Source organism: Hesperophylax consimilis, chromosome 12 (genome assembly GCF_061612785.1).
Source record: "Hesperophylax consimilis isolate HC1 chromosome 12, BYU_Hcon_1.0, whole genome shotgun sequence".
Classification (NCBI taxonomy): domain Eukaryota; kingdom Metazoa; phylum Arthropoda; class Insecta; order Trichoptera; family Limnephilidae; genus Hesperophylax; species Hesperophylax consimilis.
This window is the reverse complement of record NC_142847.1, coordinates 11197148-11224875: the sequence shown is the minus strand read 5'-3', so window position 1 is coordinate 11224875 and position 27728 is coordinate 11197148. Positions and strand designations below refer to the sequence as shown.

The window sequence follows — 27728 nt, the reverse complement described above, 5'->3', positions numbered from 1 at the left end:
TATTGGTACCTGTGTAATTTTGTCATGTAACCAGACTCACCTTGTCACTAAACAAAGCTATCCCATTTCAAACAAAGTTTTGACTCGGAAAGGTGATGTTTCACCAGGACGATACGAGGAGTTAATGTATAATGTGTGTGTATTGCGTAGTGGCGAGGACGGCGTGGAGGAAGTGGAGTCCCCCGTGGCAGAAGAAGAAGACGGCGAAGAAGAGTGGCCGCCGTTCCGCAAGGCCGGTATGTTCGACCCGTACAGTGACGACCCCCGCCTCGCCGTCAAGAAGCTGGCGCTGTGCCCGCTCACCGGCACGCTGCTCGTGGCGGGCACGGCCGGACACATCATCACCGCAACACTGGGCACACAACCAGTCAGTCAGGAGGTCAAGGTGAGGAACTGTTGACACACACTCAATTTTTTAAACATCAACTCCATACAGGATGCTCTAAGGAAAATAATTTCCTTCAGTGCCTATCATATTTGGGGATGCTGTGTGAAGGGTCTTTTTGAGGAGAGAAAGAAGGAAACACAGAGGCTTGCAAATCGTTTCACAGCTGATCGGTTGAACTCATGAACAAGATGAAACAACCTGTTCTCATGTGATAAATGTCAACCGTGTACAAATGTTGGGTGCGCGTTTTACGTGTTTCCCGGCAATGCACCGGTGTCAAAAGAATCGCTTGTTCCTCGGAGCATCTTCCATTAGAATACCAGTAGAACAAGGACAGCATTCCCACCTGACGCCTGTGCTCTAAAGATTGCAATTAATTTGTCAAGTTAGGGGAATCAATCAAACCTGGACCTCCTGTCTCTCCACAATCAAGGGTTTTTTCAAGTATTTTGGGACTCCAGGGGCACACTCGCCATTTGTACAGGGCGAGCAGTTGTGTACTGTTAAAGTACCTACAAGCAGAGGCGGCTCTAAGGATCCAGTCGTGGTAGGTCATTTGAAAAAAATGTGTGCCCATATATTATTATCTATATCAATTTGTTATAATATTTCCATTGAAATAAATACACAATCCATGTACCTACTTACGGCAAATTATTTTTAAGATGTTTAGTTTTAATGTAGTTGTGCACAACATTAAAGTAAATAAAATAAGAGTTTGATTCTATTTGACAATGATCTTTTACTTTTTTTTGTTTTGTTTCATTCTACAGCTTCATTCTAAATCGATAATAACATAAATAATTATTCCAAACGTTTCTCGAACTATCCAATTGAAAAACAACCATCGTTCCACACACTACAAGCGTGTTAATGAAAAACCGACATTTGTTTATGTCACCATCTCTGTAAAACATATAATATTCATCGTGTTGTCACCCCCACGGTCATGACCTAAACGTCCCTAAGTTTTCTTCGGTACCTAATTTTTACTTCGACGAAAAATATAGTGCCATCTCGTTTATTCTATGGCGCGCATAGGGACAGAAGATGCCAAAGAGAACATTCTTTAAATTGACCCGGCCAATCGTGTGGACTTGTGAATGAAAGCTTCTATTAGAGACAACAGATGTCACTGGTAGTCACTCGCCGCCGCCGCTGTTTCGCGTTACATTTTAAATAAAATAAGAATTAGACCAGTTGTTTTGATGCACATAATTGATTATTATTGTTGTCTTATAATTTTGGGGGGTCAAACACCAATTGACCTAAGGGAAGAACCGCCACTGCCTACAAGCCCTGTACAGTACGCCCAGTTTCTGAGGGGATACTTGAATCTGGCTTCGATGAATACTTTTATATTGGAAATTGATGATTTATAATTATTACATGATAATTTCAAATTATTATTATTTTCTTGATTGCTTACTCTTTCAAAAATGATTGTACTGTTGAATGATTTATGGGCCATACAAGAATTAAATACCAGTTCATTTTTTTATTTTTTGTGCCCATGTAGTTTCTGTAGTTATTAATAATTTTTAAAATTTTTTTAAAATTTTTTTTTTTTTTATTTTAAAAAGAAAGACAAACATTCCCGGGTTACGAATAACCCAACAATGTTTGAAAATCTCCTACTACCACCACAGAAAGCCGAAAATGTTGCTTGTGTTGTGATGGAGGACTTAGCCAGCCGAGGAATCGAACACGCGACGCTCGGGTGAGACCCAAGCGCTATGCCCACTCAACCACTGACCGGTCAAATATCCTTGATATTAGTGTCTGAGCTCACCCATAAATGGCACTAGATTAGTCTGTGTCTGTTAGGTTACTGTCAAGTATTGTAGACACCGAGTGGATAATACGTAAGGTGGGAACTGCAAGGTCGGGGTCCATATTATTCCAACTGCCTGCTAATTAAGATATCGGAGCCAATTGTCAATCTATCACATTAAAAGTGCAGCTGTTTAGTTTAAAGCCGGAGTTTTATTTAATAAGAGAGTTTGTGAGAAACCCCGGAGACACGGCAGTTTCTAATGCATGTGTTTGTCTGTTTCTAGTACGTGACCATGAACATAGTATCGGACAGAGACAGTTTTGTGTGGAAGGGACACGATCACCTCAACCTTCGATCCGGTGCTATCAGCATGCCTCCAGGATTCCAGGTACGCTGCATACATTTATAATATATTTATAAGAAGTTTATTATTTCAAAATATCTTAATCCGTACTTATCTACGAGTGTCCCAATCCAGAATTTGGGGGCATTATTGAATATCACATATGTTTTATCAGCAGCGTCACATTCAACGTAAATCTTCAACTTGTAGCAATTTATTTACCAATATTATTACTTCCCTAAAAGGGAACTCGATGTTACATGTGGGTAGAATAATTGCGTGCACCAGTAATAAAAACTCTATTAACAACTTTAACATTTATTATATAAAATTCTGTTACTACACATATTGCTCTAGGAAGTTAATATTAAGCAAGAGACTCATTATAAAAGGTTTAATTCTCAAGGCGTGTCGAGTTAGATATTCTCGATAGTTGACAAAATGCAAGTCATGACAGTTGAATTTACGAATGGATAAAATGATGCTATAATGAATTTAATGGGCGCCAGCTCAGAATTACAAAATTCTGAACAAATTTATATAATTATCAGAGTAATCCCTAAGATACTAAAGTATAAAAAATCAATCCCAATTTGGAAGGCATCTTACGTATAATCCTGAGTCCGCCAAGGTCGGCAAGCCTTCACAAACGTCCCGTGTCCCCGAGTATCTCGCCCTCACTGACGGAACAAATTCCTACGATGCACAGCGCTCTTCAGACTAGTAGTTCGCAAATCAAGACGGCAACTTGAGAATGCTGTCAGCCGCTACGGTAGGAACTTAAAAGCAAGACTGCTACAAACTAACCCTTGGTTTGCGCAAGCAGCTGTCCAAAAAATATCCATTGTCTGTGTAAGACCTTTCGTACACAGAAATACTTACAAACTATGTGATACGCAACCACAAATAGCCTACCGATATGCTACTCTGTAATGTTGATTTCCGTACACGGCGCTACCCGATTTATACTGAACTTGATAATTTTTTCAAATGCTGCCGTAGAAATAATTCGGTGTCAAGTGATTAGCGACGAAGACAATAATAATGTTGTTCTTTATATTCACAAGCATATAAAACGATCTAAAAGAAGATTTTGGGTTTATTGTAGGGCATTCCACGCCGCCAAGGAACTACATGAGAATGGTGTAAAATTGACTTTTCATTCCAACTTTAATCCACGCCTTCTCCGCTAAATCTTTTCTTCCGTTTTCCGTATAAATTATAGTTATATAAACATGGATATTTTACCACCTCCAGAACAAATTTAACATTAAAGTTATCTTTGGATATCTAAATACCAATTGAATGGATATTTAATGTATATGTCAAAAGTATTATGAACATCACATTATAATATTGGTTTTGTTTCTAGGCCACATCGGTGATGCAGATCCTGCCGCCGGCCGCCATAACATGGGTGTCGCTGCAGTCGGAGTGGGGTCTGCTGGCTGCCGGCACCGCGCACGGTCTGGCGCTTTTCGACTACAAGAGGAACGTGGCTGTCATGCACCGCTGCACTCTTAACCCCAACGGTAACGAACACTTCTTCATCCATTCTTGTTCATTCATTCTCATTATTTCTTAGAAGGGTTGAATATACTACAGTCATATGGAGAGATAACAGTATTATGACAAGTATATTTCTGTAAAGCTAATTTATTAATTGACTAAAAAATTGTGTTCTTTTCAGACCTGACTGGAGCCGGTGACACGCCCATCTCCCGTCGCAAGTCCTTCAAGAAGTCCCTGAGGGAGTCTTTCAGGAGGCTGCGTAAAGGACGCTCTCAGAGGAGGGCCAACCCCACTGCTGATGCCGACGCTAAGAAGGTAAAACCGCCCCCCAAGTGCCCTTGATCCCTTCTCTCTTTAGGAGCCCTCTGACATATCTTCTCTCTAACTCAATATAACACTTTCCTGCTTGTAACATAACTGAAAAATTCATTTTGTTGGCTCAACTATCAGACTGGATATATTCACCACTGATCAAAGCTATTTAGTGAAGAGTGGTCTGCCTCATAGAGTAGGAAAGTTTATAATTTCAAATACCCGAATTCGAAACATGCTTTATAATGTTTACTCCTCCCTGTCTTCGAAAAGACCCTCAACACAGCATCCCCAAAGATGATATTAGGCCCGAGGGAACTTATTTTCCCCAGGGTGTAGGGGGAAAAAAATGCAAAATAGAATTATATCACACAATTTCACTTTTCAGTTTTTCAGCTCTCTTGACCAATTCGCCGAAATATAGATTATGACGCCATTTAGTTTACTTTTGTCTATCGATTCAAACGAATTCATCAATACATCATTGTAACGTTGTTAACAGATATTGTTGAAAAGATAAAGGCCAAACTCTAGTGTCGCTGACTTGAAGATGGCAAATGAATGAGAAGTCCTCAAGTGGAGACCTAGAACAGGTCACAGGAACATATCTCATTTGCCGTTTAGTAAAGCGTGGTTATTTCCCATTCCAGGAGGCCCCCAAGAAGCCGACTCAGGAGTCGGGAGATACCTTCAACCCGCTGGAGGCCAAGCCCGTGGAGCGCCAGGTGGAGGCACGCCCGGTGGACGACTCCAACGGTTCCATGGTGCGCTGTCTGCACTTCGCCAGGACCTTCCTCATTAATGGTTAGTTGGTCGAGTGGTCTAAAGCTGTCGGTTCAATTCTCTTCTAGCCTAGTTAGTCCTCCTTCACTGCTCGAACAATATGCATCCATTATTATGATGGTAATTTCTCAACATCCTAATAATCTTCTTTCTTATTGTACTCTTGAAAACACGGAACAAGCAATATGACATTGTGTCATATTTTGATAGTTAAATAGAGGATTATTTCGTTACAAAAGCCTTAGTTGCTTCAACTTCCAAACAGAAAATCATAGTTCTCTGTTTAACCCGGGGGCAGATGAAGTCGTCTCCTAATTGTTTCATTATGAGAATGTATTATATTTAAAGAATTAACTTCCCAGGCCTCGGCTGTATTCTGTCAGACGGTCGGAGAATTTCCGCTTTGTAATAATATCCAAATAAATGGAATATTTCTGAATGTATCCGAAAACTAAAAACACTTTTAGAAAGGTGATAAAATACGCTCTCATATTTTATTATTACAAATAAACATATATTTTTAAACATAAATATTTGGTCTGCAAACATTAAAAATTAAAAATAAATGGTTTTAACTATACGTTTACTAACTAAAATTACTGATGACTTTTTGTCGTTTCATATAAAAAAAAATTATAAATGATTCATCATTATAAAAATTATTAAGTCTCATAAAGTTTTTTTTTAAAATACGTTTGGTACCTTTGATTTCATATACATTTTGATGGTTTATATCTTCGGTACTATGTATTCAGTATTTTCCAAAAATTCAAAAAGTTGTGTGGGGCATGCTCTAGTAATTAATGTTAAAAAACTCAAATTTCGTTGTACATAGGAGATGACCTCATTATGAAATACATATTCTATATATCCAGAATGTGGTAATTTTTTTGTTTTTTGTTTTTAGAAAATAAATTCTTGTCCTGGCACTTATTCATTGATACATGTTTGCAAGAAATCTGTTGTGACGTCCGCGCACGGGGCACGACTTTGGCTTTTTGGTTTTGGTGTGCGGTTAGTAATAATAATGATGTTTGTTTGTTTGTTTGTAGTCCAGAACACAGTCCCCACCCTCTGGGCTGGCACCAACAACGGAACCGTTTATGTCTTCACCATCGCGATCCCCTCGGCCTCCAAGAGAATGGAAGATGCCGTGAGTACACCAATCATCAGATCTTCAATCCAACAGTAGTTCATAACCACCTTATAAATACATTATAATTTTGTATATTTTTAACACCATGTCCGGTGTAAAAATTGGATGGTTTTCTGATTAAGTATATTGTTAAATTTGGTCTTTTGAAGATCTCAGTGATATGGTAACTCCTAGAACTTGTAACATCACTGCTTTTAGAGGTGTTCCATTAAGTTTGTATGTAAGCTTAGGGTTAGATTTTCCTATATGTAGGACAGTGTGTTTCAATTGTTAAGGTAATAAATTGATGATATTTGTTTATTTTTGTTCAGGTGACATGCCAGCTAGCCAAGGAAATCCAATTAAAGCATCGCGCCCCAGTGATAGGCATCACAGTGCTGGATGGAGCTTCAGTCCCTCTGCCAGAACCATTAGAGGTATGTCTGTACTCCATTACATATTTGTATTTCATTATAATATGGGATTTTCTCTCAATGTCTGTCAATACAGTTTGACTGTCCCCCAATAAAACTTGTATTTCTCTCAATGTCTGTCAAAACAGTTTGACTGTCCCTCAATAAAAATTGTATTTCTCTCAATAAAGTTAAACTTTCCCCCAACATAACTTGTCTGCGGTATGTGTGATGTGTGATGATGTGTGATGTTTGCAGGTTGAAAGAGGAGTGTCCCCACTGCCCGACTCCACGCAGCCGCACCGAGTGATCATTGCCTCCGAGGAGCAGTTCAAGATATTCTCGCTGCCGTCGCTTAAGCCCTACTGCAAGTACAAGCTCACCGCGCACGAGGGCTCCAGGGTAAGTGGCACTACTCACTTATATCACAGCCATTAAAAGGATGCCAAATCACATTAAGGTTGTAATAAATGTCCATTTTTTTTTAAATCCATTCTCTTTCAGCTGCCACAATTTAGGGCGGCTATCCTCAGGTCTGCCATAAATTATGTCTCTCGACAAAATGTTTATTTTTTTTCTTACAACATTTAATTCAATTTATTTTATATTAAAAAATAAATTTGTATTCAATATTCAGGACAAGTTCTCTCAACAAATAATTCAGTTGCTGATTCAGGTTAAGGAAATCAACCGTTAGATTTTGGTGTTGATGCTTTTTTAGGAATCTAATTGAGAAGAGTCTCTATTAGTTGCTACAGATGTCATTGAGCAGAGTTATTTATTTACATGTTAATGCACAGTTTACACTAAGGCAGTGTTTTCATTTTTCTTGAGTTTTGCAGACATTTTTGAACCCAGATTTGAGTATTTTACATATGGAGTAGTGCAGTAATATGTATACTAATGTTACAGGTGCGTCGCATGGGTTTTGCCCACTTCTCGTGCTACGTGACGGAGGCGACGCGCTCTGTGAAGCACACCGAGTGCTGCCTGGTGTGCCTGACCAACCTCGGGGACTGCCTGGTGCTCAGCGTGCCTGACCTCAGGCGACAGCTCAATGCCGCTGCCGTTCGCAAGGAGGACATCAAGTTAGTAGCAAGCAAGCGATAACACCTCATTGTCATGGGCTCCTGTTACAAGTTAGACTCATTAGATCTGTTCAAACTCAAAATCTCCTCATTCTTATGTGCTCCTGGTACAAGATAGGCTCACTAGGTCTGCTCAATCCCTATCTCCTGATTCTTATGTGCTCCTGGTACAAATTAGGCTCAGTCTGTTCAAACCCTATTTCCTCATTCTTATGTGCTCCTGGTACAAGTTGGGCTTATGAGGTATGTTCAAACCCTATCTCCTCGTTCTTATGTATTCCTGTTGAATCTCTTCAGACCTCTGTCATCCTGTCAGAGTTATTTTATCCTCATTTTCCCCTGGTACAAGATAGATTAGGTCAGATTCATCAGTTCCTCCTCTTCAGACTTCTGGTATCCTAGGATACCCTATTCTTAAAGAAGTATCATCATAAATAACTCCTGGTTCATATTCTGTGCTTCTGACACCAAGTTAGCTCATTTGTATCTGTGCAGAGGTCTGCTCTTCTTTTATCATCTTGTCTTTCTTATGTGCTCCTGGTACAAAGAAGTTAGGCTCATTTATATTTGTTCAAACCTCTGCTGTCCTGTTTATCTCCTAATTTTCATTTGCTTTTGGTTCAAGTTGTTCATTTGAGGCTCTTCAAACTTATCATCTGCTATCCGTTGTCATCTTTTCATTGTTGTCATTTTTATATGCTCTTGTACAAGTTATGTTAACTACTATCTATTCAGACTTGTGCTACCCTGAAGTCATCTCTTCGTTGTTATGCCCTCCTGTTATAAGTTCGGCTCATTTGAATCTCATCAGACCTCTGATATTTTGTTACCATCTCCTTTGACATGTGTACCCCTGGTAAAAGTTTTGTTAATTTGAACTATTCAGACTTTTGCTGTTAAGTGAAGTACCACCATTTTCTTATTCTTTTGAGCCACCACTCCTGGTACAAGTTAGGCTCATTTAAATTTTTCTGACCTCGACTATCCTGTTGTAGGAACTGGTCGCATGTATTTGATTTCCGCATGCTGGCAATGTTTGTTGACTTGCCACACTGAAACTACACATGGCCCTTGGCTTGGTACATTATTCTGATTCGAGCAGCCACGTCGAGTAATTGTTCCATATAACTTCCTTCCCTGTTCACCTTCTGATAACTTTGTTGTTGTGTGTAATTGTACATCTTGTATTTTTTTAATAAAAATAATCTACCGAACGATAGTCCTCGACCATTAGAGCTTCGTTATGGTAAGCTGCAGTACCGCTAAACTGTTCCCCGTTCTTATTTGCTCCTTACGTGAAACGTTGACACTTGACTGTCTTTACTTATCTTTTAGCATGTTTCTTGTGATAAAATAAGGAGGAGTCTCGTAATGTATTAGAAAACACCTTTGTCTGTTTTTCAGCGGCATTAGCAGCCTTACTTTCTCCAAGTTCGGAGAGGCCCTTTACCTTCATTCCTCGTCGGAGCTGCAGCGCATCACACTGTCTGCCACCAAGGTACCCACACCCAGCATTTATATACAGTAGAACCCCGTTAATTCGAACCCCGATAATTCGAAAAAACGCGTAATTCGAAATATTCGCCAAAAAAATTTCCGTAGAAAAATTTTTTCATACAAATTTTTTTTTAATTCGAAATTCGTTAATTCGTAATTCGAAATTTATTTTTGTCCGCGCACGTAAATTTGTTCGTGTAATTCGAAAAAATTTGATTTTTGCAAAAATAAATCATAATATTTCGTAAATCTGAATCTAAGAGTAAGCCGTGGCGGTAAAACGCCGAAAAATGTATTTTTACGTGGTTATACAACATCCTAATAAGTATTATTATTTTGTAAATCTGAATCGATTTACACTGGACTGTCGTACTTTTTCAAATTTATTTCGAATATCCGAGTTTGAAGGGCCGAGAAAATACGTTTTACGCGGATATATGTCGTAGTTTTACGAGTTTATACAAAAAATATCTGAATTTAAAGAGCCGGCCGCGACGGAATACGGCTGCGAATTTTCGTTTTACGCGGAAATATATCGTATTTTTACGAATTTAAATTCAGATATTTGAAATAAAGGGCCGTCCACGACGGAAAATTACGGCGAAATCTCGATTTACGCGGAAATATATCGTATTTTTACAATATCTCAATTTAAAGGGTAGGTCGCGACCGAAATCGGCGGCAAAATCTCGATTTACGCGTAAATATATAGCATTTTTACGAATTTATTGCGAATATCTGAATTTAAAGGGTCCGCCGCTACGCTAATCGGCCGCGAACATAAAGAAATAATTGGTATTAATACGAATTTACAACTAAAATACCACCCGGATTTGAAGAGGCGGCCGAGAAAAACGATTTTCGGCGTTTTTTTTTTTTTTTTTTCATAAAATTTCGAATTACGTGAGAATTCGTTAATTCGAAATTTGAATTTTGATGTCCCGTGGAGGTTCTACTGTATATCACAAATAATTAAAAATACTGATTTTGGTTATGACCTTGTCTGTCAGTAACTCCGGTTCAATGAACTCTAGAACTTTTGCTTGGAATTTAAGTTTCATTGGAAATTGGAAGTTTAAATAATTCAGAAAACCGAAAATGTACCTACTCTACTATTATCTACTATTTGGAGAAAGGTATAGATTTTTTGTGTATTTCAGGTCACGAAAGCCCGCTGCTACCTGCCCCTGCCTTCGTGGGCACGCCCCATTGACCCCCCCACCCCCGGATCACACGATGAAGGACTACATAATGGAGATCACAAGGTATAGCTAAATCTATTGTAAGAAATGACTGTATCAAGAAAGCGCTCAGTGCAACCTTAAGTGATCAATCAGCTCAGCCATGGGGGCTCTATTCAAACCTTTTCACTTCATAAACAGAGAGATCTTAACAATATCTGGAGGGAACGTCGAAAAACTTGTATTCCAATGGAAGACCGTTTATCATTTTTGCACCAGTGCATGGCCGGGAAACATCCAAATGCATGCCCAACATTTTTGTACACGCTTAACATTTACCACATGAAAAAGGGTTATTTTTACTAATACAGTCGGTTCCACTTAATTGGTACACCGGTTTATCGGGACAACTGGTTATTTGGACCAAAACCCGAGGAATAGAATAAAGAAACTGATTCCAATTTACTCGTGTTATCTGGGACATCATTCCGTCTAAACATATTCCGATCTGAAGTCGATGCGAGACGTGTCACAGTAAAATTGATTTGCTGATATCATTTTATTTATGTACTTTCTTTTTGTGTCAATTTTTTGGGTTACAGTTATTATTGCATGTAATTGTTTGCCCATGATTTTTTGATATAACTATTTAAAATTTTTATTTTGTTAAAAAATTATTACATTCGAGAGAGTAAATGTAATTTCTTTTTACCTAACTTTCAGTTGGGATTCTTGCGTGGTACTTGCGTAGATCTCAAAGATGACATAGTGTGAAGCTAATGTAAAAACATATTTGAAAAAGCATGTTTGTTCAACAAGTTCAAAGACTCATGATTTTAATGTTCACTGGTTTGTATGCCTGCCGTTGCCATTTATTGATGTGTGTTTCGTAATTGTTTGCAGTCAAGTGACGAGAACGGCTTGGGCGAGGAGCAACACAACGTGACGATGTCCTCGCAGAGCATTGGAGACATCACAGTGGACAGTGTCAAGGATCACCTCATCGCTGCTGTGCGCAGTGGTGCCAATAGTCCCGAGCAGTTGGCCGCTAAGATCGGAACCATCAACCTGCAGGTACCATTATGTGGAAATAAAAAATAAAAAAATGATTTCAGCTGTCTTTGTAATTTATTATTTGTATTTCCCTTTGTCTTATTTGGATCTGGGACCCATCGCATTTACAGCCACTCTCCTGGGCTACTTCAGCGGCCTTCGCCCATTTGCCCAACCTCTCTCGCATAGCCTCTGATGTCTGATGTGGTCGACTCGATGACTTCCCCCTGGAATTGTCAAATAAATTTCTATCTGGACTATGATTTCTGGATTTCTGAAAACAGCTTAAAACATTAAGTTTAGATTTAAATAATTGAGAGTCACCTTGATAAAACTTTTGATGTTCATTTAGCAATGCGTTTATTGATGTATTAATGATGTGTGTGATTGATTGCAGACCTCCTCGGTGAACCAGAGCTCGGTGATCGTGAAAACCACCACCCTGACAACCCTCAACAACTCGGGCAGCGGCACTACGGAGGCCGGCACCACCACCACTTCACACCACTCCGCCTCCACCACCACCGACAACAGTCAGTACAACGTCCTACATTACCTAAACTCACACAACCAGGCTTCACCTGACCACCCTTCAGGACTCTTAAACAAAACTCTATTTAAATTATAATTTACATTGAAAATCAGATAAATAATTGTGCGCAAATGATAAATACTAGTGAGAAATATGTTTTTGGTAATGCTGAAATAGTCTATTAAAAAGTTTTTTTTTTGCCATAAAGTTGGATGTATGTTCTCATATATAAAAGTTTTATGAGTTTTAATCCGTTGTACGTGGACATCGCAACAGTTGGGCTGTGAGAGGTCGTGCCTGGTGCGCGGGCGTTACAACAGTTGTCTTGCGAACATGTGTAATTGGAAAAGTGCCGCACACTTAGCATCGAAATGTCACGTGTTTAAAGAGTTAAAAATGTTTTCAACATGTGACGTTTGAGTTATCCATTACAATATTTTGTACAACTAACAAAATTAAACTCTAATTTGACTTTCTCCATACAAAAACCTTATTCTTAACTTAGTATGTATAAGATATAGCCAGTCTTATCTCGTCTGCACAATGAAAAGAGGTTATGGTTCATGTGGCATTTCCCTTAATGTGCTTTACATGTTTTGTTTAACTACATATATAATAATATATTATATCATAATAAATACTATATAAAATCATTGATATGGAATTGCTTGGTGTCTTGATGTAAAACCTTAAATAGAATCACCGAACCATATACATAGAGATTTAGAAATCGTTGTTGAAAGCCCTTTATAAACATTTAGTTTCATACATTGACTTCATTTTAGAGCATGTTTCTAATGTATTCTTGATATTATTTTATTATTGACAGAATTTAGTCATTTTTTAGATATGTAAGTAAATTAATAGTAAACTTTTGATTATGAATTTAAAGTATTGTGGCACTGCATTTATCTTACAAGTCTTGTCACTTCTAGTCTACATATTCTCTGTGTTTATTTGATTAATTTATTTGAATCCATACCTTTTTATTTATCATATTATGTGAACTATTTATGATTTGTTAGCGAAACCCAAATATGTATGTTCAATAAAGGTAAGGATACACTAGGTACTAGCTATGGCAGAAAGGCCTTTTTTCCACAGGGATGCGTAAGTATCCGATACTCAACAATAGGCAAATACCGCCATACATTTGTGTGGAGGTTAGCGCAAAAGCACACGTTGCCGAAATTTTGTAAACTCGTCGGCGAAGCCGGTCTCCCGCGACCAGCCTGGCGTAGTTGTTCCTACTCACGTTGTAGAGACTCAGACAAGACGACACTTGTGTCAGGCACATGTGTGTGCTTTAGATCAATGGAACAAAACAGTCGACAAATAATGAAAGCAACGGAAACTGTTTCGTTATGAATGAGGTTATGAAAGCATTCAAGCTTTGACGTTTCGAGAATTCAACAATGATTGCTGGTGATGCGGATCTCATGATTTCAGTTGGGACGTGTACAGATTGTGCACGACTAGTTGTTTGCGACGAGTTCACAACATTAGTATCGGATACTTGCATATCCCCGTGAAAGAAGGGCCTAAGTGGTTGAAAAAGAATCTCTTTTTCATTTCTCATTAGGAACCAGTGGTACTATAGCACTCCCAATATTCATGTATGTTGTGAAAGAAGGGATTTAGAAGGTTGGGAGGCATGATTGGTAAGACAGTGTCAGTTCTGCAAGTTTTTATTTATTTAAAATTTGGAAATTATTTAAAAAAAAATGATTATGTTTGTATGAATGCTGACTATATTTGTGAGGTTTGTGAGGTGGGGCCTGATCAGAAAGAGAGTTGGTGTGAGTCTGGGGTTTCGCTGACGGTAGGTGACATCCGTGGAGTGCTGTACATTGTACGATACCCACGATTATGTGTCCGTTGGCTTATCTGTGTTGTTGATTGTGGCTTGTTTTCCTTTGTAGTTCTAGAGCACAGTCGAGAGGAGGGACAGATCACGCGCATAGAGGTATTGTTACATCATTATTAACTAATTTGCGCTTCATAAATGTTTAACGCAATAACACATTAAATGTTACACTAACAGACCTTATTTTACTAACTTCAAATTACATTGTCACGAGTCTGCGACTTCAACTTTAACCCACAGCGATAGATACAACTTTCATTTGAAATCATTCACATTCAAATGAAGGCGTTATACACAATGTCCGGAAACACGTAGTACAAGCGGGAAGCTGATGAATGAAAGTTGAAGCATTCAAAAATGTAATCCTGATGTGGGATTGAATGCTGCCGATAACAAAGCTTACTAAATTACTAATAATGTATATTATATTGAAATAATAATTCAGCCCAGAAGTGATGTACATACTAATTGCATGATTTTTCAATGTTCAAAGTATAATTTTTATTCATTTCCATAGTTAGTAAAAATAAATTTCATTCATCTTGTATTTATTTCCTTTTTAGTGAATAATACAAATTGTATTCCCTTCTGAGTTCACAGTCTATATTATGTTGTTTTGATTTGAAATTTTATTAGTTCGTAGATTTGTTTTGCACGCTTGCTATGTATGTATTTATCTTGATATTATGTTTGAAATGAACTCATCTAACCATACAAATGTTGATATCCCATTTAACCCTTTGGAAGGCTGTGGCAGACTAGCCACGAAATTATACTTCCATCATTAGCGAATGTGCTAATGGTAAGGATACACCTTACCATAAAATGTGACAATGTGCAGCTACAGTATACATAGATATTATCAATAGTCAAAAAGTCTAGGTTACACTAAAAGATAACTTTGGAGTGACAGCTGTCAATAGTGAGTTTTGCGAGTTTGTCGTGTTTTGAAGGAAGTTTTGTCCATGTGCAAATATTCAGTAAATACTTTTTATTTAGGAATTTATATAGTTTTTGGGTTGGATCTTAGCGAAAGTCTACTGATATATTTTATAATAACCTTTGAAAATACCTACCTGAAAATTATATTATTATTTAAAAATGTACAGGGTACCTGGCTCTGGGAGATAATTTACCACAAAAAAATGAATATGCATGTTTGCTTCTCATAATTTCCTCTCTCAGGCCTTCCAAATGGTTAAAGTACAATGTGCTCGGTTTTAGTGACATTATTACCAGGAAAGTTTTGATGCAGCCAAACTGTCACTAAAAACATTCCGTCTTTAAACGGACATTGTTTAGTGAACTGGGTAAAATGTATATGTATGGAAAAATGTAATCAAAAATTAATGAAAACTGCTGATGGCTCCATTGTGACCTCTGCCTCTGTCATAGACAAGGTATGTGTCAGAAAGATGGGTTACAGCGGAGTTCTCAGCGGCAGGACCATATAACTGAGTACTTTATGTAATATAATTGTGTATAATGTGATGTTTGTTGTCCTGCAGACTAGCACAGTGACGGTGCCAGCCGGGACCGACCCCAAGACCATCCTGGAGATGTTTGAGCGTAACCGCACGCCGCTCTCACACCCCTCCCACCTCTCCCCCAACGAGGACCACGAGACCGAGACGGAGACCGTCACCGTCACACAGCCGCACTAGCACAGCTGGGACGGACCCACTACAAATTGCTAGAGTTCATTAATCATTGCCGTCACAGATCATATATCCATTCTTGTGACATAGTCACCAAACCCACAACAAGTTGTATCCAACCTTGATGACATTGCACAAGATTGTACCAATCCAGAAAACATTGTCATAAGTATCTACCGGCTGCGTCTATATTATTGAATTATTTAGTGTGAGAGGTTACTCTACTGTTCTTATCTTTATGTAGTTTATTGGGTTGATACACCGATTTATAGAAAAATACTATGGCGAACTTGGATGATAGTCTAGTAAGAGGCTGAGTGAGATCGTGTTACTCTACACAAAGGCTCATCTATTTTCATATCACTCTAACACTACCTAAATCAACCTAGCATCTTTCTAATCCCACACTTTTTATGTCAGATTACATTCATCCATCACAACTGTTCCGAGATATAGATTTTATATTATATTCATTGTGTTAGTTAGTGTATCTTATTTCATTTCATATCTCTTTTAAACTTAAGATTGTGTAACTGTCACAATATTTAACTTGTATTCATCGTGAGGAACTGCAGCAAGATACAAAGTGTAGTCATTTGTAGAGATATTGCCACAAGTGTGTTAATTTATTGACATCATTATCCTATAGAACTCATACCAGATTATAACCACAAAATAAGTCTTTTACCATACCCATTGTACCCTCTTAATTGTGTGACGGCCACAAGTGAGATTTATTTGAATTTTGGCAGCTTTCTTTGAATAATATTTAATTTAGTGATGATAGCGATGATGTTTTGCATTTGTTAGTTAGCTGGTTGGTCGGTTTTTACAGAACGAAGGATTCCCATCCTCATATCAATGAACCGATGACGAGAATGTATTATTGTTACATATTGGATGAAGAGATATGAGAGAATATTATTATCATCACGGCCATTGTGAAGTTTACTTATATAATACGTACATTTAGCATTTACAAAATGGTTAACGTGTTGGACAGCTCGCGGAGGAAATGTTTTGCCTATTAATGATTGGAGATTTAGTATTTCGTCGTTAATTCATCGGTAGCTTTTGTACATTTTTACAATATCGCTCCGCCTTATTTCTATAAATATTGAGTGTGTTTTTAACGAATGATGATGATTATTATTTTAGTAACGCGTTTACATTTACGCATCGCGGTAGTGCGAACACGATTGTTGAAATATTTTTTTATAATATTAATATATTGATTAGTGTTTTATAATCCGGCAGCCATTACTGAGTAGTCTGCGCATTGTTCTAATTTTATTAGAGTATTTTTTTTAATAAAGAATTTATATGTAATTCGATGTGAGGAATCGATAGCACCTAAGTAACAATAGGATAGAAATAATTCTACTAGTGTAAGGACTTTATATGAAGCTCGCCAAGGAGTCTATCGTATACATCATTTTATCAATCAACTTTATTGGTATAGAATACAAAAGGTTTGCTATTTTACTACTTACTGAAAATGATACCACTTATATCATAATTAATCACTTATCGTAAACTGTTTTTATTTGACGTCAAACTTTGCTTATTTTCATTATATTATAACACCTTGTGTATTCTATATCAGTTCTAAACTTACTTTTTTATTATTATAATTCGTTAGAGAAATAATATTGTTTTTCTGCATATTTGCCATATTATATCAGTGAATTAATATTATTAGCCATTAAATTTAAATTGATAACTCAAGTATTCCAACGCTGTAAGAATATGACATAAACAATGTACCTATCGTCAGTTTTCTGACAAAAGTCACCATCTTGCAAATTGATGCTTTCAAGTTGCGTGGATTGCCTTAAAAGGTGTGAATGTTGGATTTTACTAACAAAATATAATTAACTAATCAGAAAATATCATAAAACAGACGATTGATAGTCAGCAAGCGTTCTATTTTCATCAAAATGTCACTTAATAACAGCCTCTTCCTGATACAAAAAGTGATGGAACATGTGTTCATCCACCTGCAATTTTTGCAAGTACTTATTTTTTCAATGTTGTCACTTGATGACTTTTGAAAGCAGATAGCTGAAAAATCATTCAAAATCATCTTTTAAATGGGAATCTGAGTGCGGAGTTTGCAGCATACGTAAATATAGTATTATTTGTGAAATTAACATAATAAATATACTATAACTCCTGCACAACTGCAGTAGTTTATCATGACAACTACAGAGTGATAGTGACTAGTTTTCACAGTGACTTCCCATCGCAGTGACTCTCAATATATCTTGTCACAGTGACGTTTCTTATCGCAGTGACGTTTCTTGTCACAGTGACTTTTCTTATCACAGTGACATTTCTTGTCACAGTGACGTTTCTTATCGCAGTGACGTTTCTTATCACAGTGACGTTTCTTGTCACAGTGGCGTTTGTGCTGGAAGCCACCATGTGCCTCTTACCTCAGCATTTTTTTTTCAAATTTGAAAAATATTTGTACGCTTTTTTAGTAATACTGCTATCATAATAATAGTTGTAACAAGTTGGTGAAATAGCCCCTGCGACTTGTAATTAAAAAATAATAATTGACAATTTATTTGAGATTGTCACACCACGGCATGTTTCTGTAACGATTATGTCGTTTGCTTGGAGAAGTGGGTCCGTTCTAATGATAAATAATATTTATACATTAGAAGATGTAAATTTTCCTTTTCTTTATAATTACCTATTTATAGCCCGGTTTAAAAACAGCGTTTAGTTTATATTCATTCAAATTAAACTCTTGTCTTGTTTTAAATCGTCACAATGTTAACTATTAATAATTAATTAATCATCAATTATTTTCCATTTGTGTTTCATTTTTTTTTTATATCAAAGCATGCTAATTTAACCAAAATATTGTATTAAAGTTTCTGTATTCAACAATAAGTTCCCAATATTTCTGACAGTATATGTATCGCACACAGAGTTGGGCCAAACAGATGTATTGCTTGCGTACAGCATTTTGACTTTAGAAATGAAAAGTCAGTGAAAATGTACAAAAGTTTGTTTTAAATCAAAAAGAACTGCAAGATATTAACTCTAATATTCAAATTATTTGATGATTGTTTTCACTCGTTGTCCCTTTCTTTGCTAATAACTAAAAGTAGGGGTAGAAAAACAAAAGGCTGTATATCGGGTACATTTGGCAAGGACATTGCTGTCGGAAGTGTATACATATGCACCGTGACACACAAGAGTTTGTTGTTTGAGTCAACTCTAATTGTGCATCCTATGACTTCAGATATAAAGTCTGTTACGATCGCGAAACTCTGTGAATTTACAAGAGCCTATACTATTAATAAACGATCGTAATTTTGTAATCTAAGGTGTTTTTTTATTGTTTGATATATTTTTAAGTGGAATTTTATTGAATGTAACCTTGGGTAAGTTTTTTTATAACGACATTGTTAAGATTTGAAGCAAACATCACTATTTACTTGTTTTATATTAACATTGTCACATGGAAATAAAAGTCTATTACCGACAATTGATCGTTTTACTGATTCCACTTTACCTGGAACCAATCCAGGAATACCCCAATACTTATTTGACTAATGAGTTGGCATCGTGTCTGGTTCCCACCGAGACAATTCCTCAGCTGGCCAAGTCCTCTATCATGATACGAGCAACAATTCTGTGATGGTAATAAGTAATTTTCAAATATTGTCAGGTTCTTTATAACCTGGTTACATATTAGTTAGTTATTAGTTATTAATTAGTCTGTCTTTCTTCAAATACATAAATAACATTAGAGTACGTACAATACAATATGTATATGAATGTGAATGAAGCAGGGAGTGTGTGCGAAGATTGAGTTGTTTGGCGATCGGTCCTTTATGCCTACTCCTTCTGGCGTGATGGTTAGTTAGTTAGACCATTGGTCTTCAACTCCTGGTCAGCGGACCGGTACCGGTCCGTTGAGCAAAACTTATTCTGTTGAAAACATCTTTACGCTAAGTAACCGGCGACACAGTACCGTTGAAGTAAAAAAAACCTACAACCTGAGTCGTTTTTTGTCTAATTGGACGCTCCAAGGCTCCAAAGGCGATCTTGCCTTCACTTAAATGAAGTAAAAATAATTCCTTCATATGAAGCGGTTACTTTGTGATGTGACATTATAATTTAAAATTAAACAGTAACTTTGTAAACATCACTTATAAGTGATGTTTACAAAGTTACTGTTTAATTTTAAAAATAATTCATTATTTGGTGTCAAAAGTCATCCTTTATCGAGATCAGAGATGTGCAAAATGGGTACCCAAAACCATTTGAAATGCAAAATGGAAATGGGTCAAAATTTTTCCATTTGAAAATGCAAAATGCAAAATGGTTTTAAGAAAACCATTTCAAATGCAAAATGCAAAATACCTATTTTCAAAATGCATTGAAAATGCAAAATGGTTTCTCAGGTCAAACAATAAAATAATTATAGAATTTTTAAACATTTTTGTCATTTAATAATGAATAGTAAAATAATAGAACAAACATATTACATGATGGTAAATCCAAAAACACCACGACTACAGATTATGAAACCACAAAAAATTTGCGCGGGACTAATGTTGCCAACGTAAAAACATAGAAACTTAGCAGTTAATATTACAGCGTCATGGCCCCATGTTCAGTATTTGAATCAGCATTTTTTGTAATGGTATCACTAAATTGCCAGGGCTCCTACCAGGGAGCAACTTGACAAATGTAAATTATCTCTCATAGCGAGGTTGAGGACCGACTGATATTTGGGGCTTATGAAAAAAAGATGAGTGGAGATAGTAGGAAGAATGTTGCAAAAAATCATTTAAAATGGAAAATGCATTGAGAAAAGCATTTAAAATGCAAAATGCAAAATGGTTTTTAGAAAAGCATTTAAAATGCAAAATGGAAAATACCCATATTGCATTTTGCATTTCCATTTGAAATGGATTTATTTGAAATAAAGCACATCTCTGATCGAGATGAGATGTCTACTGCAAATGATGGCAGCCTTGAAACTACCTTCGAGACAAGAACTCTGCATGTGTTCTGGATTAAAGTGATGGCAGAATACCGTGAGATTGCCACCACAGCATTTAAATCCCTATTGCCATTTCCGACATCCTATCTGTGTGAAGCAGAGTTTTCTGCAGTGACAGCAAAACAAAACAACGGAATAAACTGAACATAAGCAACACGCTTCGGATGTCATTATCTCCTATTATTCCCAGATGGAACCATCTTGTTGCAAAGAAACAAGCTCAGGGTTCTCATTGATTTACCAATTAAGTAAATAAAAATGTTAACCTTTTTGTATTAACTCATGTTTAACGCAATTAAATAAAAATTATTAAAAACGTTCTATAATATTAACATTTGATTTAACCACCCTCAAAGGGCCGCGGTAAAATTTTCATACGTTGACCGATCCGCGGCGACAAAAAGGTTGGAGACCACTGAGTTAGTCTAATAATAACATTGACTTCAAGATTCAAAAAAGTCCTAAGTACAGTTGTTTAGATTCACCTTCTTGACGAAAATAAACATAATTTCTCTCAGGGCGCATGTCATTGTTGGGGATAGCGTGCGGAAGGTCTTTTTGGTGAAAGGAAGGAGTGAACCTAGATCTTGAAGAGACTCTTGTTGTAGGATGGAGTAAACAAAGAAGCCGACAAATGTCAAGAACTTCATTCAAACAATCCACACAATGCACATGCCCAACTAGCAAATAAATAATTAAGCTGTTAAAAGGGCAAAATCAGGTATATGAAATCAATTGTGATTATAATAATATATATGTATTAAACTAGCTCGATCTTGTATAGCTCATCGATAGCATCACACGCGTCTACGAGTCAGGACGAACCTAACAATGATGTACAAATGCTGGCCGCATTTTTGACGTGATTCCCGGTTGTGAACCGGTGAAGATGCTGAGGGTGTGTTTGAACAAAACTACAAATATCGCAACAGTTGCTGACATTTCGAAATCAGTCTTAGAAAAGGTGTCTTTCGTTGTTCAGAATTAGACATTGAAATTGTGAAGTAAATCGATTTAAGTCCAAATAAGTTTTTATAATAAGCTTTTGTATTTCAAAATCTCTTAAAATATAAGAATAACCAGAGATAATATATGAAATATTATTAAACCGAGTTGGAAAATTTGGAATTCGAAACTCGGTGTCAAGTAAATCTAGAAAAATGCTACGAGGATTTACAACTGGTAATAAATCCTATCATCCTAATACGCTTATCGCACGGAAGATGTGAAAGTTTTTATGTTCTATGTTTTGTAAAAGATACTTTTAAAGAATGTTTTGTTCTTCATGGTAATTTTACTATTAGCTTTCAATTTCTATGTTTCCGTTTAATTTGAGGTCTCCACACCTTATTTTTATTGAAACTAAATGCTGCTACTCCATGCACAACATAATTTGTTACCTATGCTACTACATGCAGAACATAATGTTTAACTAAGCTACTCTATGCACAACATAATGTGTTACCTATGCTACTCCATGCACAACATAATGTGCTACCTAGGCTCCTCTATGCAGTACATAATGTGTTACCTATGCTATTCCATGCACAACAGAATATGCTACCTATGCTATTCCATGCACAACAGAATATGCTACCTATGCTATTCCATGCACAACAGAATGTGCAACCTATGCTATTCCATGCAGAACATAATGTGTTACTTATGCTACTCCATGCCCAATATAATGTGTTACCTATGCTACTCCATGCACAACAGAATATGCTACCTATGCTATTCCATGCACAACAGAATGTGCAACCTATGCTATTCCATGCACGACAGAATGTGCAACCTATGCTATTCCATGCAGAACATAATGTGTTACTTATGCTACTCCATGCCCAATATAATGTGTTACCTATGCTATTCCATGCACAACAAAATGTGCAACCTATGCTATTCCATGCAGAACATAATGTGTTACTTATACTACTCCATGCCCAATATAATGTGTTACCTATGCTACTCAATGCAGAAAAAAAAATATTTACCGTATTTTAGTGTTTTGAGACTATTTTTACAGTATTTAAACATTCATTTAAAAAAAAATTCTTAGCGATGCAATAATTCATAAAATATTTAAAAAAAATTTATGATAGTAAATAAAAATAATTTAAGCTTTACCTATAAATCAGTAAAAAACACAGTTTTCGTGTTTCCGATTTTTTTCAGTCAGAAATCCGATTTTCTTTTCTTAATGCTACATTTATCTAGGACTGTAAAATTTTTCATGAAATATTACCAAACAGCTTTCTCATAAACGGACCATATGTGCAAAAACATATTTTTGAGACACCCCTGTAAGTGGGGATCAGTATATACATCACATTTTACATAATAACCTTACCCTAGCAGGGCCTCACCATAAATATAAATAAACTACTCACGGACTCACCTAATTTTACTCAATTTATTGACAATTCTGAATAGATTTATTCTTTTGACGGTTGAATTTATTGCAACTTGATCGTAAAACTGATTCGTAGACAAATTGCATCGTTATCAAGAAATTGAAAATAATATGTATATGGTTTGGCATTTTGTCGATAGATGGCACGACAGCCCGTTTCGGGAATTTTTCAGTGCGGCGTTACGGCTTGGGAAAAACCCGTCTGGAGCAGGGAATTTACCGCTTTGCCGTGGAGGTCGTCGAATATCTGATATCTGATAAGGTTACAAGGGTCGGTAGGTACCAAATAAAGCTTTCAATAATAATTGGTGTCGCGTGTCCTGCCTGCAAATAGCTGCAGATATTGGCTACAGATGGTGCTGGTATCTGGTCCCGTTCTCTCCCACGGAGGTACCTTCCATCCAGCGCCAGTCACCGCGGCGCCACTGCTAACTGTAAACTAAACTGACGGATAGCCTCTCCCGATTAGGAGAACGCCCCGGTTAGAAGTCAGGACTGGGAGATAGTTCATCTGGCTATGTACCTATCGGCCGTATTGCTAATATCACTGATAGATCGGCGCGTGACCTGTTGTGATGCAATGAACAGGTAATTTCAGGAAGTGTGATCTATACTAAATTAAATTTCATAATTTCAACTCCCTCCAAACACGAGGTCTAATTTTTGATCAAATCCTATTGTTTAAAATCCTAAATAATGGTCTGGACTCACAAGAACTTACCAATTTAATAAATTTTCATATTCCGTCATGATCAACCCGACAATCTGATTTATTTTAATTACCCTCGTGTAGAACAAATATTAGAAAAAAATCCCCGATTCCTCGTGTATGTGCACAATATAATACAAAATTTCACAGCATTGAGATTTTTAGTAATAACCTAAAAACATATCGATATGAAGCAATGCGTACGATCGATTATTAATATGAGAGAATGGAATGTATCGGGGCATCTCCTATCCTCTTCCTATATTCCTCTTTCTCTCCCCTTCCTATAACCCAAAATTAATTTTAAGATATTAAAACTTAACTTACAATGAACTTTAGCATAAAAAACTTCTGTGGCTTGACTTCAGTTCATTGTATATTATGTAAAAGCTGTTTGTTTCTTACAAATAAATAAATATACCGATACATATCAAAGATACACAGCATACCCAAAGATGACAGGTTCAGAGGGAATAAATATTTCCCTTAAGGCCTCCTGTATACTTTTTAAAACTTTAATTAATAAAATAATTTCCCTCAATGCTGTAGTTACGCTTTACGTAGGATATTTTGGAAATGAAGAAGAGGATGTTCTGTAAGGAGAAGGTATGAGGGCTGGGTAGCAATTTGGGGTCAGTGTGTCCCAGAGTGATTGACGTATGACTCCACCCTTCCGACTGCGGTGCAAGACGATGGGTTGAGAGAATCCAGCTTGAAAGGTGAAAGGGCCTCTTGAGCTGGTGTACAGAATCTTCCGCCGCCAAGACCTGGACAAACCTCGCCCTATGAACTCGGACACCCCTGCTATGTCACCAAACGTAGTGAACCACTTGGGATGACCTGTGGTAGAAGTTTGAATATCCATTGAATGGTTTTTGGGGCGGCGGTACCCATACCCGCCTCCCAAAATTTCTCCAGATAGAATAAAACTAAAATAAAGGAATTGAAAGAAAACTTATGTCGCTAGTTAACACAAGACCTTTCAAATCCTAGGCCCCAGACGGGCCAATAAAATTGAAAATATGTCCGAGAAAGTTTTTAATATTTGAAAATTTGATCAATTTCCCCAGAAGTAAGGAAACATTGAGCCTAATTCCTAAGGCACACAGACACGCCCACAACACACTTCCATAGGTTTGTGTCTTCAGTGCTGATTTCCGATATCCATCTGATGGTATCTTTGATCGGAAAGAAGGTTGCATTCGACATTATCAGGTAAGTTTCATGTCTACCAGCTCACCAGGCTGGTTGACTGGTGACTGTTGACTTTAAGCAATAAAAAAATTACTGTCTGCAATAAAAAGTTACTTGGATATGTATTCGCAGAAGATTGACAAACTAAATAATGCGCTTTGCCCTTCGCATGAATTCAGAATGATGATTGGTGATTTTATTTTCTGTTGACTCCGCCTTCTACCAACAACGATTTCTGCAAATCTAAATCTGTATATTAAAATATCTAAATCTGTTTATTAAAATATCTAAATCTGTGTATTTAAAATATCTAAATCTGTTTATTAAAAAAACCAAATCTGTTTATTAAAATATCTAAATCTGTATATTGATATATCTAAATCTGTCTATTTAAAATATCTAGGCCTGTCTATTAAAATATCTAAATCTGTCTATTAAAATATCTAAATCTGTCTATTTAAAATATCTAAATCTGTTCATTAAAATATCTAAATCTGTCTATTAAAATATCTAAAACTGTCTATAAAAATATCTAAATCTGTCTATAAAAATATCTAAATCTGTCTATAACAATATCTAAATCTTTTTATTAATAATAAAAATAAAAATCATATATTATAATTAAGTTTGGTAATTAAACATAACTTGATTGACTGTCGTAATATAGTACCATATTATGAATACGAACCAAATTCATTTTTAGAAAATTAATTTTATAAAATATATTATGATAAAACTATACTAACAGACCGAACGATTAGTCATAATAGACCCGATATAGTTTTACATGACAAAATTTAAAAAAATAACTTATATCATTGATGTCGCTATTCCAAATTCCTGTAATATTAAAAAATCTATTTCCAAAAAATAAGAATAAAATATATAACACAGATTTAGGAAATGAAATGAAAAGAATTTGGCATTCTCAGACTATAAAAATATTACCATTTATTATTTCGGCTACTGGCATTATACCTAGCTCTTTCATTCAAAATTTAGGCGTATTAGATCTGTCAAGGAATTTATACATAAAAATGGAAAAATCAGTCATTTTAAATACATGTAGGATAACGAAAGATTTTTTAAATATTTATGTTGAGGGATCAGTAGGATTTATAGGTCCAATTAGATGTTCTACCGAGCCGAACCCTCTGATATGAAAATATCTGGAGTCGGTGAATTATTTTCCCATTTGATCTCTGGTGATTTGACGTGTTGTTTTTGTATTTATTATGCTTATATAATGTAATTGCATAATGCGGATTGACTAGATGATCATTTGTGGAAAAGTGTGTGGAAGGGTTTAGTTTTTCCTGTGGGGAAGATTTAACCCGGACATAAAGTCGGAAAAAAAAAATTGAAAACAAAAAGTGCAAATTTTCTTGGTCAAATTATCAGCAGCTTCCCGCTACTTGAGGTAAAGAATCGGATGCGTGCGTTTCTCATTATACATGGTGTCCCCAAAAATAGTGTTAAGCGGAATTGCAGAGGTAGAACACCCCTAGGGCTACCCAAATCATCCCCATACATGTTCCGCGATTTGTTGTAGGTTATGATTTTTTTCGTATTTATTTGTAAAAGCTTGACTTTAGAGGTTATTATTAGTCACAGAGACATGAATTATATTATTGAGAATAATGCTTGTTTTTTATATGGCTTGTAGAAACAAAAACAATTGTGGGTAGATCTGAAACCATTGCACCATAAAAAAAAATGTTGAATCCCAAAGTTAGATGAAATTCTAAGCTTTAAAAATTGATTAAAAAAAATTCTGCCCAAACCTTTTTTTAAAACTTGCCGATTTCATCTAAATCAACAAGCGTTTACTCTGATCGGTTTACCCTGCAAATTAGTAGCAAATTACATCAATCTCAGAATAAAATTGTAGATTTGTATAAAAAGCAAAAAGTCTTTATACAGGGTGATAAGGGACGTAGGTACTTGACTTACCTTAACCAGTGATTCCTGACATTATTTGGAGTAAAAACTGTAAGTGAAATTTCGGTCTCCGAGTTACTATTTGTATTCAAAGTATGTAAAAACCTACATAAGTGCGCGGAAATTAACTTAGAAATTAAAATACTTATATACCTAGTGAAAAGTGAAGGAGGTTGTTCCTTTTAGTTCTAACTGGACTTCGAGATACGTGACGTAGGTTGCAATCGGCTCGATGCGTTTTTTTCCCAGAAAAGTGCCTGTATGAGCGAACCTTGTTGAGTATATATTTTCTACGAACCTTGGCTTGAACTCATCAATAAACACTTCATTGAACATGTCGACTACACACTACACGTGTTTCTGCAATAATAATGCTAATGGATAACCGGGACAACATAACGGTGCGAAGGAGATATTGCAGGGGTATTTGCATTGTACTGTACCGAGTTACTATTATGAGTTTAGTGTGAATGTACTACCTAAGTGACGACTGCCGACTTGGTGATTTACGCCACAGCGCGCTGCTGGGAACTGCGCAGCCGAGGAACGCCAACGGAATACCCATAGCCACTGTCTTCTGCACTCCTGGAGTCTTGGTATCACGAGCATCAGGCATATTTGCCATTCATTCTAATTGGAGCGGTTTTCTGGGAATTTGAGCTCACCAAACTTATTTCTCTTGTGGGGAAATTATTAAGATATCTTAAACATTTTCTTTTTATTTTTAAGTTTTGCATTTCGACTGTCTGTAAATTTGTTTGTACGTTCCGTTTACGTTTCAATATGGTGTCCGTTTTAATGGTTCTTTTTATTATGGTGCCTACCTGCTTGAATAAAGTTGAAAAATTAATTGTCATTGAGATATTGACGTTTCTCTGGACAGATTGTATAATTCCTTTT

The 27728-nt window shown here is 36.4% G+C and overlaps 1 protein-coding gene across 1 annotated transcript in view; it reads left to right on the top strand.

Annotated features, from left to right (window-relative positions):
• l(2)gl (LLGL domain-containing protein l(2)gl) overlaps positions 1-19037 on the top strand; it is a 126045-nt gene extending 107008 nt beyond the window's left edge. The window contains exons 10-24 of the mRNA XM_089638120.1: positions 151-385; positions 2449-2553; positions 3881-4040; positions 4199-4335; positions 4983-5136; positions 6168-6268; positions 6583-6687; positions 6922-7065; positions 7576-7751; positions 9156-9249; positions 10409-10513; positions 11333-11503; positions 11880-12015; positions 13937-13980; positions 15390-19037. Coding sequence (XP_089494246.1) covers positions 151-385; positions 2449-2553; positions 3881-4040; positions 4199-4335; positions 4983-5136; positions 6168-6268; positions 6583-6687; positions 6922-7065; positions 7576-7751; positions 9156-9249; positions 10409-10513; positions 11333-11503; positions 11880-12015; positions 13937-13980; positions 15390-15545 — 2023 coding nt within the window. The 3' untranslated portion in view covers positions 15546-19037. The remainder of the gene's footprint in view (positions 1-150; positions 386-2448; positions 2554-3880; positions 4041-4198; positions 4336-4982; positions 5137-6167; positions 6269-6582; positions 6688-6921; positions 7066-7575; positions 7752-9155; positions 9250-10408; positions 10514-11332; positions 11504-11879; positions 12016-13936; positions 13981-15389) is intronic.
• Positions 19038-27728: the final 8691 nt, after the last annotated feature.